The sequence below is a fragment of the Heptranchias perlo genome, chromosome 2, assembly GCF_035084215.1.
Source record: "Heptranchias perlo isolate sHepPer1 chromosome 2, sHepPer1.hap1, whole genome shotgun sequence".
NCBI lineage: Eukaryota > Metazoa > Chordata > Chondrichthyes > Hexanchiformes > Hexanchidae > Heptranchias > Heptranchias perlo.
In genome coordinates this window covers 41,992,754-42,011,765 of record NC_090326.1, presented here as the reverse complement: position 1 = coordinate 42,011,765, position 19,012 = coordinate 41,992,754, and the positions used below count along the sequence as shown (strand labels likewise).

The 19,012-nt window shown below is 42.1% G+C and overlaps 1 protein-coding gene across 5 annotated transcripts in view; it reads right to left on the bottom strand.

Moving 5' to 3' along the window:
- Nucleotides 1–19,012, bottom strand: part of rreb1a (ras responsive element binding protein 1a) — a 216,068-nt gene that overhangs the window by 111,658 nt on the left and 85,398 nt on the right. For 4 of the 5 annotated variants that reach the window (XM_068001795.1, XM_068001796.1, XM_068001792.1 and 1 more), the window contains exons 2-3: nucleotides 7,713–7,850; nucleotides 5,575–5,783 (exon numbers count right to left, since the gene is read on the bottom strand). In XM_068001795.1, coding sequence (XP_067857896.1) covers nucleotides 5,575–5,783; nucleotides 7,713–7,850 — 347 coding nt within the window. The remainder of the gene's footprint in view (nucleotides 1–5,574; nucleotides 5,784–7,712; nucleotides 7,851–19,012) is intronic. The other variant, XM_068001793.1, reaches the window with a different exon arrangement.

The window sequence follows — 19,012 nt, the reverse complement described above, 5'->3', positions numbered from 1 at the left end:
AAAGATGTAAATGTAACAAAAAATATCTATAACCGAAAATATAATAAAGAATAGTCAGCACTGATTTCAAAAGGGAAGGTCACGCTTGACCAACCTTCTTTGAAGAAGTAATAGAAAGGGTAGACAAGGGTAATGCAGTAGATGTAATATATTTTGGTTTTCAAAAGGCCTTCGATAAAGTACCGCATAGTAGACTCATGACTAAGGTCAGAACATGGGGAGTCAGGGGACAAGTAGCAGAATGGATAGCAAGCTGGCTACAAAACAGAAAACGGAGAGTAGGGGTTAAAGGTAGTTACTCAGACTGGCAAAAGGTGAGAAGTGGTGTTCCACAAGGATCGGTGCCGGGAACACTTATGTTCACAATTTACATAAACGATTTGAATTCGGGAATCGGAAATACAATGTCAAAATTTGATGACGACACCAAATTGGGGGGTATAGTTAATACCGAGGAGGACTGCGACAAAATACAAGACGACGTTAATAAACTTGGAGAACGGGCATGTAATTGGCAAATGAATTTCAATATAGATAAATGTGAGGTATTACATTTTGGTAGAAAGAATAAGGGAGCCACATACTGCTTGGATAATAAGAATCTAAATGGGGTAGAGGAGCAAAGGGATTTGCGGCTACAGATACACAAATCACTGAAAGTAGCGACGCAGGTTAGTAAGGCCATAAAAAAAAGGCAAACCAAGCTCTGGGGTTCATTACTAGAGGAATAGAATTGAAAAGCAGAGAAGTTGTGTTAAACTTGTATAGACCTTGGTTAGATCACACTTGGAGAACTGTGAACAGTTCTGGTCTCCATATTATAAAAAGGATATAGAGGCACTGGAGAAGGTGCAAAAAAGATTTTATTAGGATCGTACCAGAACTGAGAGGTTATACCTATCAGCAAAGAGTGAACAGGCTGGGGCTCTTTTCTCTAGAAAAGGGAAGACTGAGGGGTGATCTGATAGAGGTGTTTAAGATTATGAAAGGGTTTGATATCGTAGATGTAGAGAAGATGTTTCCACTTGCAGGGGAGGCCAGAACCAGGGTCCATAAATATAAGATAGTCACTAATAAATCCAATAGAGAATTCAGGAGAAACTCCTTTATCCAGAGAGTGGTTACAATGTAGGACTCGCTACCACAAGGAGCAATTGAGTTGATTAGCATAAATGCAATTAAGGGGAAGCTAGATAAACACATGAGGGAGAAAGGAATAGAAGGATATGTTAATAGGGTTAGATGAAATAGGGAGGGGGGAGGCTCGTGTGGCGTATAAATACCAGCATGAACCTGTTGGGCCGAATGGCCTGTTTCTGTGCTGTACATACTATGTAACGATCAGCACTCACTAACCAAGGTCACGCATGAATAATGGCCACTTGGGCAAGGTACTGGAGGGCATATTCTACACATGGAGTCAACACTTCAGGAGGGGAAAGGTAGGAAGAAAAATGATGGATAACATTGGTCAAGGAAAAAAAACAGGGAACCATTCCACAGGGAAGATTAGAAAAAGGTGCCTGGAGTGGCCTGGATGCCAATCCAAAGCATCTCAAAACAGCAAAACACCCATAGTCACTGAGTATCAGATCATCAGTATCCTTTACTACGCTGTCCATGCTCAATATTACAATGTTTTTTCAGATTACAGAAAATTCTAAATACATTTTGAATTAGGATACAAACTGTGCACTGCACAGGGTCATCGAGTACAGAAGAATACAGGGTAAAGCAAGCCACGCAGAGATTTTAAAAAAACAAAAAAATATTTTGGTCAGTGTGAATGTTGGACACCAAAGCAACTTTGATCATTTGTGGTGAAATGGAGTTCGCCGACGAAGGGTGAAGAGAAGTGCTACCCCTGCTGTTGAAGATCTACTCCAAAAAAAAACCCCGTGAAGCTGATGATTTTCACTGCCAGGTGGAACAGTCAACCAGAAGATTGTGGGCTTGGGTTTCTGCCAGTCAACTGCTAGGTCAGCCAAGATCTGTGCTGCAGTGTGTACTCGGGGCGCGTCAGAACCTCTGCCACTGTTTTAAAAATACCTCGTTGACCTAGTCCACGAGAAACGATGGGAGTTAACGTTCGTGCAGCAAGCCTGAGTGAGGCTGTTGTTTACTATTGAAGGAAAGCAACATGTGGCATCCTTTTGCTAACACCCATGCTACTCTGGTAGGCTCGGTTAGCAGTTTACTCTGTGCCTCCTAGGTGCTTGTTTAAAAAAAAAATCAAGTTTTCAATATATTCAGAAAAGTATTGCACTTCCTAAGATTACAGTTTATTAGCTTGCACTCTGGGACATTTGCCTTTCAATTTAACAATTTGACTGAGCAGGCTTTTTTTTTCTCTCTCTCCTGTTTAACCTTGGAATGAAGATCAGAGCTATGGTGCTACACTACCTGCCTCAATTAATATTGACTCTACAGTTTATCATTAACTAGGAGCAATACTGATTCCCATACCAGTACATGGCACATGGCACAGGGCAGGTCAGCCAAACAAATCGAAGGACCATAGACTCCATTGCAGGGAAAAGTGCAAATGTTTACCTGCCACAACAGCTGCTACTGGAGGCTTACAGTTCCACATTTCAGTGCGCTGCAGCCATAGTAGATTTTTTTTTACACTGAAAGCTTGTTATGTAAAAAAAAATGCTGGGTGTAACTGTATTTTCAGCACTTTAGTTTTTTTTTTAAAAAAGACACATTCTGTACTTCTAAGCACATTTTACCAGGGCTGCATGGTCCAATAAATTTTCATCGTATGGCCCATCACATTTATGGCTCTGTCAGCTACTTTCTATAGTGTCTGGAGCTGATTATTTTACAGCCCTTTGCTCAATCAGTCCGGAGTTCAGTTGTATCGAAGTACTGACACTCCATCTGAATGATGGTTTGCTCCCTTTTGTGTGCAGACTTGTGCGCAGCTGTTAAGTGCAACAGGCACTTTTAACACACCGAACGCAGACTCATTGCAACCAGTTCTACTGCATCCCACTGTTTGAATGTTTGGCTTGGGATTGTGTTGAGTTTGTTTTTTCTCCTCCTCTCCCGGAGGTGTTGACTCATGTTGGGGCATGGTTCCTTGGACACTGGTGGCACTTCTCCAAGCGACTAATTTCCACGCCCGAGGCTAGGTCAGCTACTACGGTCAGAGTATTTGACCACCTGGAGATGAAAGGGCGAAAGGTTATGGGGAAAAAACTGGGGTGTGGGACTAAATTGACCAGCTCTTTCAAAGAGCCGGCACAAGCACGACAGGCTGAATGGTCTCCTTCTGCACTATAAGATTCCATGATTCTATTCTATGACTCCGATCCCATCATCGCCCTGATGGTCACACACACACTTTCCAGCAGGGGGGCAGTGGCAGAAACCCTGGCCGACTGTTACCCTACCCTGGTACGCTGAGGCCAACTGTGTTGCCCAACACTTCTGCCCCGGGTTACATCAGCTAACTCAACACGTTGATATCAAACCTTGCACCCTCCTGATCTATGTGGCTCAGTGTCACAAGACCATTTTAATTATACATTGGACTGCTACATTTCGTCATTTTTGATTTTTGTTTTCCTCATGGAAATAAATTGGAAATGAGTTCCATTTAAGTGGTGTGCTTTAAAAGAAAGTGATTGCGCACAGATTTAAAATGTCACGTGACAAAAGCTCTTGAGTTTAACACAGTGCGGCATGGGGGACGAGCATCAAGCTCGCCTGGCCATGCTGGAGTGAGGCCCATGCCACTTTAACTCCCAGGCCTCATTTCCATCTCCCAGGTGAGTCTCACACCCAATTCCGAAGGTAACTATGGTGGGGGAGGGTTTTCTGGAGGTGACCACAATCAGTGGGGGGAGGGATTTCTGGAGGTGACCATGGTCGAGGGTGGGGGGGGGGGGGGGGGGCGGGGGTTGGGGGTAGAGCCCAGGGCAGGGCGGGGGCTAAAACCGGGCCTAAAGTGTTTATTTGTTATAGGGCCAAGTATTGAATTACAAAGAACTTATAGCACAGAAACAGGCCATTCAGCCCAGCTAGTCTATGCCGGTGTTTATACTCCACACGAGCCTCCTCCCCATCTACCTCATGTTTGGATGTGTATTAAAGTCACACAAGCCTGCTTGTGAAATGTCACGCTCACAGTCTATTTCAACTTGGAACAATAAGAGTCAACTGCCTCATCCCAGGCTCATTAAGTAAGAAATGGTTTCTTTACACCCACACCCCAAGAGCAGAGGAGAGGTATCCTGTTTTATTGGGAGGCCTAATGACAAATCACTGAATGGGGAAGAAAGTCAATGTGAACACAAGGAGATAAAAGGGACACAAGGGCAGTGAGTCAGCCCAGCTAGGTCAGGGATGAAACCTGGCCTTGCGAAGGGAAACTTGCTCATGTCAAGCTCAGAGCCAATCGGAAAACAGAAAGATGACCAGGAAACATTAGCTCGCCAGTGTGATTACAACGGTTACTATGTACATTCACTTGCTGTCTGTAAAATAAAGCAGCTCAACGATTCGTATCTGGTCTTGTCTGACTAATGTGTTTCAGTCCGCCTTCAGATAGATTAAAGACGTGCACTTGAGGGCACGTGAAAGACATGACATCTCGTTCACAATGGGGATGCTATTGTTACATTGCTGGGTTACACTATTGTATAATTAGATACTGGGCAGTATGGGCACACTCCTGAATGCAAGATGCTCCGAACAGCTTATAGAGGTTACCAGCACTGCTATCCCAGACAGAATATTTAAGTCAGATAAAAAACTTGCAACAGTGAGCATTTTATACATATACGCACACATACAAGCTCTCACATATGTCAATGAATTATGAAATCATTCACACATGGCTGAAATCTTGTTTTGTACTTGGGCCGACATTTTTCCTAAAATTATCAACCGGAGGTATTTCCATCCCCACATTCCTAAAGTACACAGTCTCACAGATCCTGAGCAGCATACTGGTGAACAGGTTGCACTCTTATTGTTAATGGGTTGCAGTATGTTGAGGTGAATTTATTGGGTGCTTGGAATGAACTGTTTAGTATTTATGTCATGATTCTCCTCCATGGAGCTGTTGTGCAATAATCTATATCGTCCAGACATTTTATCCTCGAAGGCAGCCTAGGTGTACCAGTGGCCACACAATGATGAACTAGATCCACCTGTCAATTTGCATATCTCAGGTTGCTGATACTAACTAATCTTGATTCGGGATTGGTTGTGAGGTGCCTGGGCTTGGAGGGTTGGATTGCCAGGGCCCGGGGTCACATGTGGACCTATACATTGATATGTGTATGGCCAGAGACTGGCTAAATAAGATTCTTACATGAACTTCCTCAAAGTCTGATGTGCAGGTTAGCAATTGTGTAAGATGGGGTGCAAGTAACCTAGTGAAGCAAAGGTGGATGCATTTAAGAAAGCAGGAAATAAAGTCAAACCATTATTTTGATGAGGGGGAAATCATACCTATGGTTGATAAATCCCTAGGATGAATGAAGGGTTAAGGAGGGTCTGTACAATCATTGAAGTGGTCCACCCAGTTTCAACTTCAGCCTTTCACCCAGTTCCTACCTGCTTGATTTTCCCACTTCGAATTGAAGCAGCAGACTTCGAGGGGCTTTTGTGATTCTGAGGGTCGCCCGCATCCCCACTGAGGTTTCCAACATTCATTACCGTTGACATCATGGATTTTACGGAAGACAAGTCGTCGTTTTCGGGATTGTTTGGCAAAATTACTGCAGTCCCCTTGGTGGTTGTGATCACTTCAGTCTCTCTTTCTGCTGGAACACAACACACTTAGCTGAAGGATGTCTGTCGCACATTTTATAGCAGCCTTTAAACTAACGCCAAAAGACACATTTACATTTGCGATACAGTTTGCTAACACAAGCAGTATGACTGATTGGCACACTAATGCACACAGAGTGGTTGGGTATGGGTAGAGGTTGTAAGAGGTGGCCACAATTCCTCACATACCAATCCCAGTCACAGAGAGGAGCCAAAAAGGAGTAGGCCAGCAGCAAGTCACCCCTGGGGTCAAACACACAAATCTAATGGCTGTATCATGAGTGTCATAGCCAGAGGCCTGCTGTGTACAAGGTTGGATGTGCATCCTTAATCCATTCCAGCATTGTTACTTGGATTTCTGTAAAATGTAATGGTGAAATTTTTGTAACATGTTTATTTATACCGTAAAGAAAAACATTCAATCGTACACTGATAGAGTTTGCCCTTCCAAACATGGGTTGTGTCTGGACAGAACATCTTGATCTGTGTAACACCAGGATGAAGTGCTGGTGGTCACAGTGTGTCACTGGTGGTGTTAGTGGTGGGAGCAATTTGTGGTGATGAATTGAGAGTGTTGCATAAGAATCATATTGGCATAAGCGTGATGTTTCCTATAGTGTATTTGTACCAATATGCTAAATAAGCCTAGTGACTACACTGCCGTTCTGAATTGAAATTTTACCAGTTTTGTGTGATTGTGAGCAATGATGTGCATTTACTTTGGGTGTGTATGCCAATTATATTGAACACCATACAATGACATCATTGTACATTTGAATGGAAGACTTCTTTAAATCTTCCTTTAAATGTGCAACGGGCAACAGAGAGCCATAAAAATATAAAGCATATGGTACGGTACAATAAAGGCAAATTTAAAATCAATACAAAAAAAATTAAAAGGACAGAGGAAACCGTTTTTTCCAAATCAGGAACTGGCCTCTGCACTCTTGTTAGCAGATCCAGACATAAGGATCAAGCACTTTTCAAGCTAGAAGCTCCCGAAGGACAGGCCAGCGGGAAGATTAAAGAGGTCATCCATACCAATGCGTTCATAGGGGAGAATATTTCCTCAGTACCCTAGTTGCAGCAAAATCCTAAATGTGTTTAGAAAGGTGGGGTTTACAAGCAAATCTTTGCCCCAAATGGCATATTATTCTGTGTTGAAAAATTTCTCACCATCAAATATACATATACAATGCCACAAAAGAAAGTGTGCCAAATTTTCACTGTGATGGGGAAGAAATGGCCTCAAAACAACACACTAAAAGTAAGGACGTCTTCAGTTAAACACACACAAAGACTGTTCTCAGCCAGGTTCTAATACTTTCTTGTTTATTTGTTCCCCCTTCACTCCCGAGGATGTTCATTCATGCTAGGTACTGTTCAACAGGCACCAACAGATTTCAAGTAGCTTGCCCATTCTTCACGTATGAACCTGAATAGTGTCAGCAGGCTATTGGACTGTAGAGGGCATCACAGGCAGGCTTGGCACTGTCCTTATACAATGTCAACACACGTTTACTTTCCAGCAGAGGTCACTGGATTGTGATCGGAAAGAGGAACGTTAGCCGATTTTCTCCTGCTCAGTCCAAAGGCTTCAAGACGGATTGCAGCATCTCTATCATAGTTGCGGCTGAGATCCGACTAACTCTGCACAGATCAAGGATCAAACATGCGATCTTCCTGTTCTGTATGAATCAGTGCCACATTGGATGGTGTACTGCAGCAACTTCATCACCTAAAAGCCATAAAAACGTCAAAAGCAGTGCCCCACAAGGCACTGGGCTGCTACAGAGAGGTAGAGCCAATATTAACAGATCTCAAACCCAAGAGGATTACAACAGTAAAAAAAAATTAAAGTGGTCAAACGTCCTTTTTCCAGTGATGAAAAAAATCCCTAACTGTCTAGAGTCACAAATTACCTCCATTTTCCTTATGGGTTTTAGACTCGACATCAACATCGTCTTCTTCCTGGTTTCCACTCCCACCAATTAATGTCGTCAGTTTAGCACGAGATGTATTCCCCGCATTAACTTTTTCTTCAGACCCATTGTCCACCACTGTAAAGACATGATGGAAAATACAGAATAAGTGTACTGACTGGATAAATAGCAAGAGGAAGAGTTGGCAATGTAATAGTATGTACTTCGCTGTATAACTGTAGAAAAGTATTGTTAAAGAAACACAGTCGTTCATTCACAGATATTCCTGCACAAGCAGTTAAATGGTTTTGACTTCATGTGAAGGACTGGTGCTCACTAAATATCACGCATGGCATTCCCAAAGCTACATGTACTGGTTGCAAACAAGCTACTGTCAGTCTCAAAGCTCAAACTGATCCAATCCCCGACACAGATCTTTGTTCCCGTTTATGCTCGGCAGTCATTTGACTGTGGGACACAAAAAGAGTTATTTACCAAAAAGGTTTTTTCTCCTATTTTTCTTCTCCTCATGCGGTTTCCATATCACGGACACCCGCTTGCTGAGAGATCCACAGTATAGCTGAGATGGGAAACTTACCACATGGGCCTTAATATTCTCGGACTGGACTGTTTAAAACAATTACAATAGTACAATTTGACTTGGTTTGTTCGAGGAACCTGATCATACTGATTGTACACATCTGTCATTCAATTGCTGTTTATGGGGCCTGGCCGAGTGCAATTTGGCTGCCATGTTTGCCTACATAACAACAGTCACTGCACTTCAAAAATAATCCACTGGTTGTAAAGTGCTTTGGGATGTCCTGAGGATATGATAAGGCACTATATTAAAGCAAGTTCTTTTCTTTCTTCTTCTAATCAAATAGGTTTTACTGTACCCTTACTGGAACTAAAATTGCTGAATCCAAGGATTTTGCTACTTATGTGATGAAGTAACATTGTACTCAGTATCTGTACAGGAGAATGTTTGAACCTCTGTACTGATCCACACTATTCAGGGTTGTGCTCTGATTAGGACAAAAGGTCCAGAACATTAAAAAAATTAAATCTAAACCTTAAAACACGTCTCTTCTGTGTCATTAATGTATTTCTTTTCCTCATAGAGTTACTACAGGTTGTTACCCAGGAACATAAACCCTCCTCCCTGCTGGGGTTCGGACACTGAACTCAATTGTTGTGACCGGATTAAAAGCACACCGTGGCTTTTTGCACACACAAGTTGAGGGGCAAGTGATTTTATACTTGGAACTAGCCGGAATAAACAAGCTCACGCTGTTTCACGGGGCTCATGTTCATTTGGAACAGCTGGAGATTCTGAACAGGAGGCAGAAGGAACAATTTGTCTCAAGCTGGCTCATCAAAGACTGCAAAGCAGAGCATTACTTTTAGCCATTAAGGAAATATACTCTGCTCCCTCTAATGGCTCAGCAGATAAATATACCAGGTGGCACATACTGAGCTACAAAAAACTAAAATGGTCTGATTCCTACTCTGTGCTGACTTCAGCCAGAGCAGGGGTGAGAATATTACAATTAGCCTCAATGTCCTTAGGCCTGGGAAGGGGAAAATGAGTCACAGATCCCAGACCTAATCACTAAGTAGTTACCCCACTGGAAAGTGAATGTGGGTGTGTGTGGACATCAGGCGAGAACAGTGTTGGGCTCAGATTTGATGTCCCCCGTTTCCCCCCTGGCCCCATTCTATTTGAATAGCCTGTTGACATCGGGGTTCTGTAGGGCTTGCAGCACCCATGTGGAAGGAGAAGAGAAAAAAATAGAAAAATAAAACAGTTGTAGACTTCAGGAAAAAAACAATAAACTTGCATTTACATAGCACCCTTCACATTCTCAGGACATCGCAAAGAGCTTTACAACAAATGAAGTGCATACTGAAGGGTTGTCATTGCTGTTTGTCCCACAAATTGCAGCGAGATACATGACCAGTTAATCTGTTTTTGGTGATGTACATGGATGGATAAATGCTGGCCAGGACACTGGGAGAACTGCCCCTGTTCCTCATTGAGTAGTGCCATGGGATCTTTTCTGTCCACCTGAACAGGCAGACAGGGGCGGGGCCTGGGTTTAACACCTCATGTGAAAGACAGCACCCTCTGACAATGCAGCATTCCTTCAGTACTGCACTTACACCAGTCTCTCTAGGGTTTATGACTGTGGGCTATTTGTCATTTGAGACAACCTGTCCCTACTAGAGGAGAGCCCTGCCATTTCTGCCAGAAGCCATTAGAGAGCAAAACTTATTGTGATTGATTGCTCATTCTCAGACAGGGCAAAAGACACAGTCATAGCAATAGTCATCTCTCCCCACTCTTATGTTAGAAGGTTGTTCAGGGATAGAGCTTGAGAGGGGAGTCTGGGGAACCAAAAGAAAATAATCTATAACTTACGTGACTAATATTATGTTCAATTTAAAAACAGACACACCTTTTTCTCCTAACCGAGAGGGGAGGCTGACAGTCTGCTTCCCAGGCCCCTAACAATCCCACTCGAGAACTTGCTGTGAAGATGCACAAGCAGCATTCAAGGGTGCTTACTCTCCAATTTTCCCACCTCAGCACAGACAACAGATCAAAACGAATGTATTAGCACTCTACTATTACTTGTAGGTATCTGCCACACAGGTCACACTCACAGCGCCTCGGCTACTGAAGCTAATGACAGGCTAATCAATAAAGAGATAAATGTGCAAGCTACAGTAAAATAACAAGGAAACATCTTCAATTCTGAACCGCGACTTGTGGTGCTAAAACAGTTCAAGAAAAGATTCTTAATCTAGTGTTAATGACTATCAATCAGATGCACCTGTACGCATTTGGACCTCTTTTGAGAATCTGGTTAGCTGAATCTATAAAGTCATGAACGTAAAGGCTCCTTTATTATCTGAGACAATTAAAAGGAGCAGAGAATGAAACACACTGAAGTCACTTTTATTAATGTGGATAACAAACATTAACAGGATGATCCCTGGGCTCGACGTACATCACACCTTCTTAATCTCGCCTTTTTGCTTTCAGACTGAGTAATATATGTATTGAAGACCTCTGCAGCCAATGAACAAGGATCAGCCTGGACCACTCTAGTTCGTAGACAATGCTTTATCTCCATACTCAGCCAAGGTCCGAGACCCTCCGTTATGATGAGGAAAAGAGAGAGTCATTTTACTCCAGGCAGTGGAACGAGGAAACCAGCTGAGAAGGTACTTGTGGTCACTGTGGACTGACAGGGAATCCCGGGAGGTACCAGGGTGAGCCAGAGCCCTGCTGGATTCAATTATCCCATTCTTACACCTGCGGAATATTCAGTTTTCCTCAAAAACAGTGATGCGCAACTATAGTGCACCTCTGGCAAATAACTGCTTGAGTATATTCAATGTTACAAGAAAGTAAAAAAAACACTGGAGGGATTGTTCCAAAACGAAGATGCCTTTCTTCCTGCGCAGTTACGAGTAATGCCACAAATTTATGGTTATTAAACTCATACCAAACAATGAAAGACAATTGTTCTTTTGATTGGGGAGGGGGGGCAAAAATCAAGCAATTGTTTAGTAATCTATTGGAAATTACATCTGATTAAAAACAGGAACAGTTAACTTTTTATATTTTGCCACCCATGCAGTAGCTCAGGTTCTAGGGTATTAAATCACAGTGCATGAGGAAGAAAGGAGCAAGATGAAAGCACATTTTAAAAAGGGGGCCCGTGTTGCAAAACTGCAGGAACTGCCTCTGCATCACAAACTTGAAACAGGCTCATTCCAACATGACCCCACCCTATAATTGAAGCATGGAAAGTGCTGCATTTAGTACAGGAGAGTGATGAGAATGCCATTCTCTCAGACCTACTCAACATTTCCCAAACTGCCAGTCCACAAGACTCCTGCTTGTTTTAACAGGTCCAAATTGCTGGTAAGCCTCCCTGCTGTGAATCCTGAATACATTTACTCAGAAACTAAATTCTTTTGTGTGCATGGTTCTTATAAAAAGGATGCTTTCAAAGTGAATAAAAAGCACAACACAAATCTTTTCAAAAGGAGGTCTCTGATAAGATAACTGTTGTTAAAATCAATTGTCTTCAAATGTTTGAATCTCTTATCTTCAATACAATTACTATCTATGATCCTATCTCTATTAACATGTCTTTAGAAAAAAATGTAATTGATCTCATCATGGCTAGACGACGTTTAAAAAAAACTGACTTCTTACCCTGTTTGGAGTGAGACACATGTAATAGTCCGCAGGGCAGTTATCACACCTTGTTTGAAAATAATTATTTAGCCAAGCTAGTTCATTTGATTAAAATGGGATTGCAGTCTTCACACATTAATCTTTTCTGCTTTGATAGGCGAGTGATTAGGGAGATGTACAGCGTGAAATGTGCACAGGAAAAGGCAGAGCTCTGGATAAATCTGCTTTCCAGGCTGCCCTGCTGCTGACCTTGCTAAACCCCACAGCAGTCATTTTTACAGTCCTTCAGATGGACACGGTTAGAATTGTGGGAATTCCCAGAGCACCCTCCAGCCCTGGGTACATGTTAGCAGCGCTGCATCTGCTACCCGTCATCAGCAGCAACAAGGCCCACGGCTGACATTTTACCATCAGCACTACTAGGCCCAAAACCAGAACTCAAGTCTGAACAGTGACGAGGTTCTTGTTTGAATAAGTGCAGAGGCAGATAGAAAAAAAAACGAGCGCTCTAAATTTGGCTCACTCGGGTTATTTTAAACTCTTAATCTAGTTTGTTTTGGCTTTATTTGTTCATACCTTAGGAAGAAAGTGGTTGAAATAATCTGGCCCTACATATAGCAAAGTTGAAGAAATGGCCTTTAAAACTGAAGCAGTTGATAAATGCACAGGAATGTTCCCTGATGCTGGGCATCATGTGGCAGTTCACCACACTACTAATAGCAGTTGAGGAGGGTAGTTGGGGTCATTAGGTTTGCTGCTATTTACTGCAAGATGATACAGAAAGAAAAAAGAAAGAACATGCATAGAGATTTAAAGGGGTATGACTAAATAAATGACACCGTCCAACAATTACGAGTAGATCTCTTGTGACTGTTTTACAATGACAGGAGCATTATAACATTTTAATGCACAATCTATTATTCTGCTTCTAAAATAGAGCCTCGTTTAATTTCACCTATCCCTTTATGGTCACATGGTGTGAATAGTATAAATAGGTGCACCCTGAGGTCAATTACAGTCTAAATTATTGTGACGTTCACCCCGAGATAAACTGTAACCTGTGGACTAGCTTTTTTTCTCTTTCTGTGTACTTAAAAAAAATATTCAGTGTCGTCTGCAGGTGTTTCATGCAAAATGTGACATCTGAAGTGTGACAGACTCATATATATAAAAAATATTGTGCATCACACACACTTCCTGATATTCAAAATATAAGCAGAGAGAAGCAGAACAGAGTATTCAAAGATTTACAAAAAAAGGGAGAGGAATATAAGAGACACAAAGGAAGGAGCACACAGGTGTGTGATCCACTTCCAATGACATGAAGATGACCAGGAGAAAAAGAAGCATATCGTCCAACTCACTTATGAGCAACGTCATGGGTGGTTCACTGGTGGTATATACTCATTAGCAGATCCCATGGTATTGCTCCAAGTAAGTCAGATCATATGCTGTTTTATGATCTGACTTGTAAATGTAAAAATGTGATTCACAAAATATTACTCTGCGAAGGAAGAACCATGTCCCTTAAAGCCATGAAGTCTAATTACTGTTCAGTAAATAGAGGCTCGGATCAATAAGAGTTTCATTGTCGTTTGATCACTTTGCAAATTATAATATGCTTTGATAGGCTGCAAGTCAGAAATGCAGGTTCGAAGTGCCCAGCATTTTAAGATTGTTTTACATCTGGAAGAAAGTGTGATATTTGGGGTGTATATCTGCACATTCTAGGCATGCATTTTTAATATATTAATAGATATGTTTAGTGTATGCACAGACATCACACTCCAGACATCATAATTGGTTACAAATACAAAAATATTTAAAATGCTGGGAGCTTCCAAGGTGCAGCCTGAAACTGATCAGCACATTCCAATCTGCAAAGTTCCCGACAAACAACATTTAAACTCTAATTAAACTGAACCTATATTTACTTAACAATTAAACCCTCTTCTGACCTTAACGCAGGGGTGTCCAAGCTTTTTGTCTTTATATGTGGTCTGTAAGGGTCACTGGTACACACTTACGCGGCCCGTAAAGTTTAAGTCGATATTCCCATTAATTTGCATCTGAAGATACGGTGCTCTGACTTATGATTTGTCCACTATAAAAGAAAGACTTGCATTTTGATGAGGTCCTACATGGCAGGCTGGTCAGGAAAGTACAAGCCCATGGGATTCAAGGGAAAGCGGCAAGGTGGATCCAAAATTGGCTCGATGGCAGGAAGCAAAGGGTAATGGTCGACAGGTGTTTTTGTGACTGGAAGGCTGTTTCCAGTGGGGTTCCGCAGGGCTCAGTATATGGACCCTTGCTTTTTGTGGTATATATCAATGATTTAGACTTAAATGTAGGGGGCATGGTTAAGAAGTTTGCAAAATTGGCCATGCGGTTGATAGTGAGGAGGAAAGCTGTAGACTGCAGGAAGATATCAATGGACTGGTCAGGTGGGCAGAAAAGTGGCAAATGGAATTAAATCCAGATAAGTGTGAGGTAATGCATTTGGGGAGAGCAAACAAGGCAAGGGAGCACACAATAAATGGGAGGATACTGAGAGGTGTAGAAGAAAAGAGGGACCTTGGAGTGCATGTCCACAGATCCCTGAAGGTAGTAGGACAGATAGATAAGGTGGTTAAGAAGGCATACGGGATACTTTCCTTTTTAGCCAAGGCATAGAATATAAGAGTAGGAAGGTTATGCTAGAACTGTATAAAACAATGATTAGGCCACAGTTTGAGTACTGTGTACAGTTCCACTCACCACATCATAGGAAAGATGTGATTGCACTAGAGAGGGTACAGAGGAGATTTACTAGGATGTTGCCAGGACTGGAGAATTTTAGCTATGAGGAAAGACTGGATAGGCTGAGGTTGTTTTCTTTGGAACAGAGAAGGTTGAGGGGAGATTTAATTGAGGTGTATAAAATTAAGAGGGGTTTAGATAGAGCAGATAGGAAGGACCTATTTCCCTTAGCAGAGAGGTCAATAACCAGTGGGCATAGATTTAAAGTAATTGGTAAAAGGATTAGAGGGGAGCTGAGGAGAATTTTTTTACCCAGAGGGTGGTGGGGGTCTGGAACTCACTGCCTGAAAGGATGGTAGAGGCAGAAACCTTCATCGCATTTAAAAAGTACTTGGAAATGCACTTGAAATGCCATAACCTACGAGGCTACGGACCAAGAGCTGGAAAGTGGTTTAGGGTGGGTAGCTCTTTTTCGGCCGGCACAGACAAAATGGGCCGAATGGCCTCCTCCTGTGTCGTAAATTTCTATGATTTATATAGCGCCTTTCACGACCTCAGGACGTCCTGAAGTGTTTTACAGCCAATTAAGTATTTTTCAAGTGTAGTCACTGTTGTAATGTAGGAAACGTGGCAGTCAATTTGCGCACAGCAAGGTCCCACAAACAGCAAAGTGACAATGACAAGATAATCTGTTTAATGATGTTGGTAATGAGGCAACAGCACCAAGAATAGCTCTTTCCAACCTCCAAGGCCACAAAAATTGAAGCAGGACAAACAAGTAAGAAATATAAGTTCAAATAGGAGTGAGTTGCTTGGGCTTCATGGGCCAGACAGACAGGCCCTGAGGACCTTGAGTAGTGTACAGGACATGGTTTAAACACTCCCGCCTTAAAGGAAGACAAGTCCACCTTAGCAGAGTAATTCACTGTGCATTACATGGTCTCGCACTGCTTTTCTTATAAACCCTGCCCCCCACCCGTAGCGCCACAGAAGATCAGTTATATTATATATAAACACACATGCATGCACACATACATAGAGAAACGTTAATGCATTTACAGAGTTCCCAGTCATCCCCGAAGTTCCCTCTATTTCCTTGGATCCTGAATCAGTCTACTTTTGTTGCAGATCAAAACTGCCTGTGAGACAAACTGTACCACTCACACATGAAAACAACCTCCCGGGGAGAGGATGCTCCATGCGCTTACAAAAGTAAACCCAAAAATGTGCGCTCACGGTGGGAGGACTGGCACGTATGACATAGGAGATTTGAAAGCTGGAGCGACCACTTTTAAATTCAATGCTTCTTATGCCTTGCAGCTCGAAAACGTTGTAAACAAGGAAACTGCACGAGCGAAATAGAAGATGCGAGTGAATTTAAACCTTGAACATGCAGGGGTTTTTGCCCTCTCTACCCTGCCAATAGCCTTTAACACCTCAAGCAGCCATTCTTCACACGGTAAACCATGGCTGTAGGGCCTTGCCTCAAAAGGTTAAAAGACAAATAACGTCAGGAAGAATTTTTCACACAAAGAATAACCAACACTTGCAATGGACTTCCAAGTTGGGTACTACAGATGAAAACCTCAGACATTCAAGAGTCAGTTGGATGCAATGACTATCTGTTTTCCTTACTGGTTGAACTTACTGGTTTCCTTACCAGTTCCACATTCACCTGAGGAAGGAGGAAGCCTCCAAAAGCTTGTGGATTTTAAAATAAAATTGTTGGACTATAACTTGGTGTTGTAAAATTGTTTACAATTGTCAACCCCAGTCCATCACCGGCATCTCCACATCATGGTTGAATGAACTAAGATGAGCTGAATGACTTTCCTCATCAGTCAGTATTCATCATGTGATGTGTGAACCCGGATAGTGAGTGCCAGGAGGCCATCCCATCAATGGTGTGGGGGTCACAGCCAAACCTGATCTCGAACTCACTGGGAGGCACAAGCTAGTAAGCGGGAGTGGGAACCCTGACTGACATTTGCCCCCTTTCAGCCCTATGATACTCAGGCTAATTGTAGCATTTTAACTGCTACACTGGTTTGAGGTCAACTAACTCAGCCCAAAACCACAATATTGAACCCAAGACACTCTTGGTCTGAAGTGCTCACTACCACAGCAGTGGACATTTAAAAATGTATAATTTCTACATGGTATTTGTGGGAACCCATTTAGCCTGAAACTACTTAAGTCAGAAAGAGCCACTGTTGCAGACACACACCTGGAGCAAGTTATGTTTAGAACACAGGCTGTTAACACTAAGTGTGACGCCAAAGCCAGATGGCTTAACTGATAAAGCGCTGCTTCCCCAATCCTAAATTGACAACTCTGAGTCAAGAAATGATTACAAGTTTCAAACGATTTATGTTTCTGTACGAATCAAACATCACAACCATCACATATTCTTTAAAATACTGTCAAATATTGATTTTAAAATATATTATTAGTGGCACAAAAAGTTAGATACTCTGAAAATACTTTGATAACAAGGCTGTAATATAATGAAGAGGTTTAGCTGATTTCTTAACTCCTCAATGGTAAAGTTTGAGCAACTTACGGATGCTATCTGGATCCAGCGATTAAATTACTGAGACTCACTCCGGAACATTACAATAATGTTAATAAAATGAAGAATATGTTAATAGCTAAACATTAGAGCTTACATAGCGCTGAGTAAAAGGTGTAAGAGATTATGATGATCTCAGCAGTGCAGGATAACAGTATCAAATGACTGCCAGAAGGGAGTAATAAGGGAATACAGAAAAGGCTGACAATGCACAGGAGATTGGTCAGCATCTGAAAGAGAAAGATAGGCTAACATTTTGGGCAAAACCTATCTGATACGTAAGCCTGTCATATTCTCACAGATGTTAACTGGCTGGTTGTTGCAGGTTCTGTATTTTCTGTGTTTATTTCAGCTTTCTCAGTTTTTGTTTTTCCACCTATAACTGCATTACTCCGCCATTATGAAAGTTTTGGTGTACTGGAGTTTTCAGAGCCAGCAGCAACACGGAGACCAGATTCAAAAAGCAAACCCTAACCAACCCGAGATCCTTTTTGAGCACTAAATATGACAAAACTATCCTAGGCAGTAAACTCAAATGTCTCAAGCCTTTAACCCACACTTCCACAGCTTCTAACTCTTCCTTTTATTGCAGGGGTTGGTACACTGCAGTGAAAGGTTTTCAATTGTTTACTGAAACAGTCAGCTATTGTGCATTACATTTCATACACCATTCCCAGCCCATAGCTTTCACTGGGTTAATTTTTAAAATTCAACTTCATTTTAATTTCATAGTAAAAGGAACTGGCTCAAACATAAGGGATTAGGCTTTAAAATCATTCAGACTTTGGATTCAGAAGACATGTGCTTCTTAAAATGAGGGGTGAGGCAGCGGCCTGTGCCTCAGAGTGTGGTAGGACATGAACTTTTTTCTCCCGCCGATTCCCCACATGGCGAGATTCTGATATGATCTACCCATCACCACAATTAACTGCTTACTTCAAGTCATGTGGAAGAGAACAATGTTGCAGGAACCAGCCAAGAATCAGAATCTCTCCACTCAAATGTTCACTGCTTGTTGGTAAAATTAAAAAGAACTTTCAAAAGCACTACAGGCCAAACTACACAACCAGATTCTAGCACAAAGCTTCATTTATCACTTCTGGAATACTTAAAGGAGAAGGAAAGCCCAGGGGGGGGGGGGGGGGGAGTAATTCATTGGAAAGTGCCCCCCCCACCCCCATCTGTATAAATTGAAAGAACCTTGAGCAGTGTATTGTAGCTTCAATTTAGTGATGCATTTTCCTTCCCATGCAGACAAGTCATTTTGGGTATACTCTCAAATTTGGAGTCGCTCTAATGATAAAGGTCACAGGACAGCCGTGTGCGTACCTCCATTCTCTTACCTACATTACAACACTGGCTACACTTCAAAAGTACTTCACGTGCTTTGAGACATCCTGAGGCTGTGAAAGGCATTATGTAAATACATGTCTTTCTTTTTACCTGGAAGTCATTGCTTCAGACCTGCCTGGAGAAGATCCAAGGTGCTTGAGACTGGGAACATTAAGTACCAGCAGGAACTGCTGTCTACACAGCTGGTACTCAACTCAGGGAGCATACTACTTAATTTGTTCTTAATTGTGCAGGTTTGCATGTAACTGATAGTATTATCCTCAGCTTTCATTCTTGTTTAATTACAAGAAAACAATGGACGGTGTCTTGGAATATAATGCCAGTTGAGATTTTCTAATCTCTGCAGTTATTTTTGGACAATTTGCCGCAGCACTTTAAACCACCAATTTTGGGGCACCCTGATGGCTCAGTTGGTAA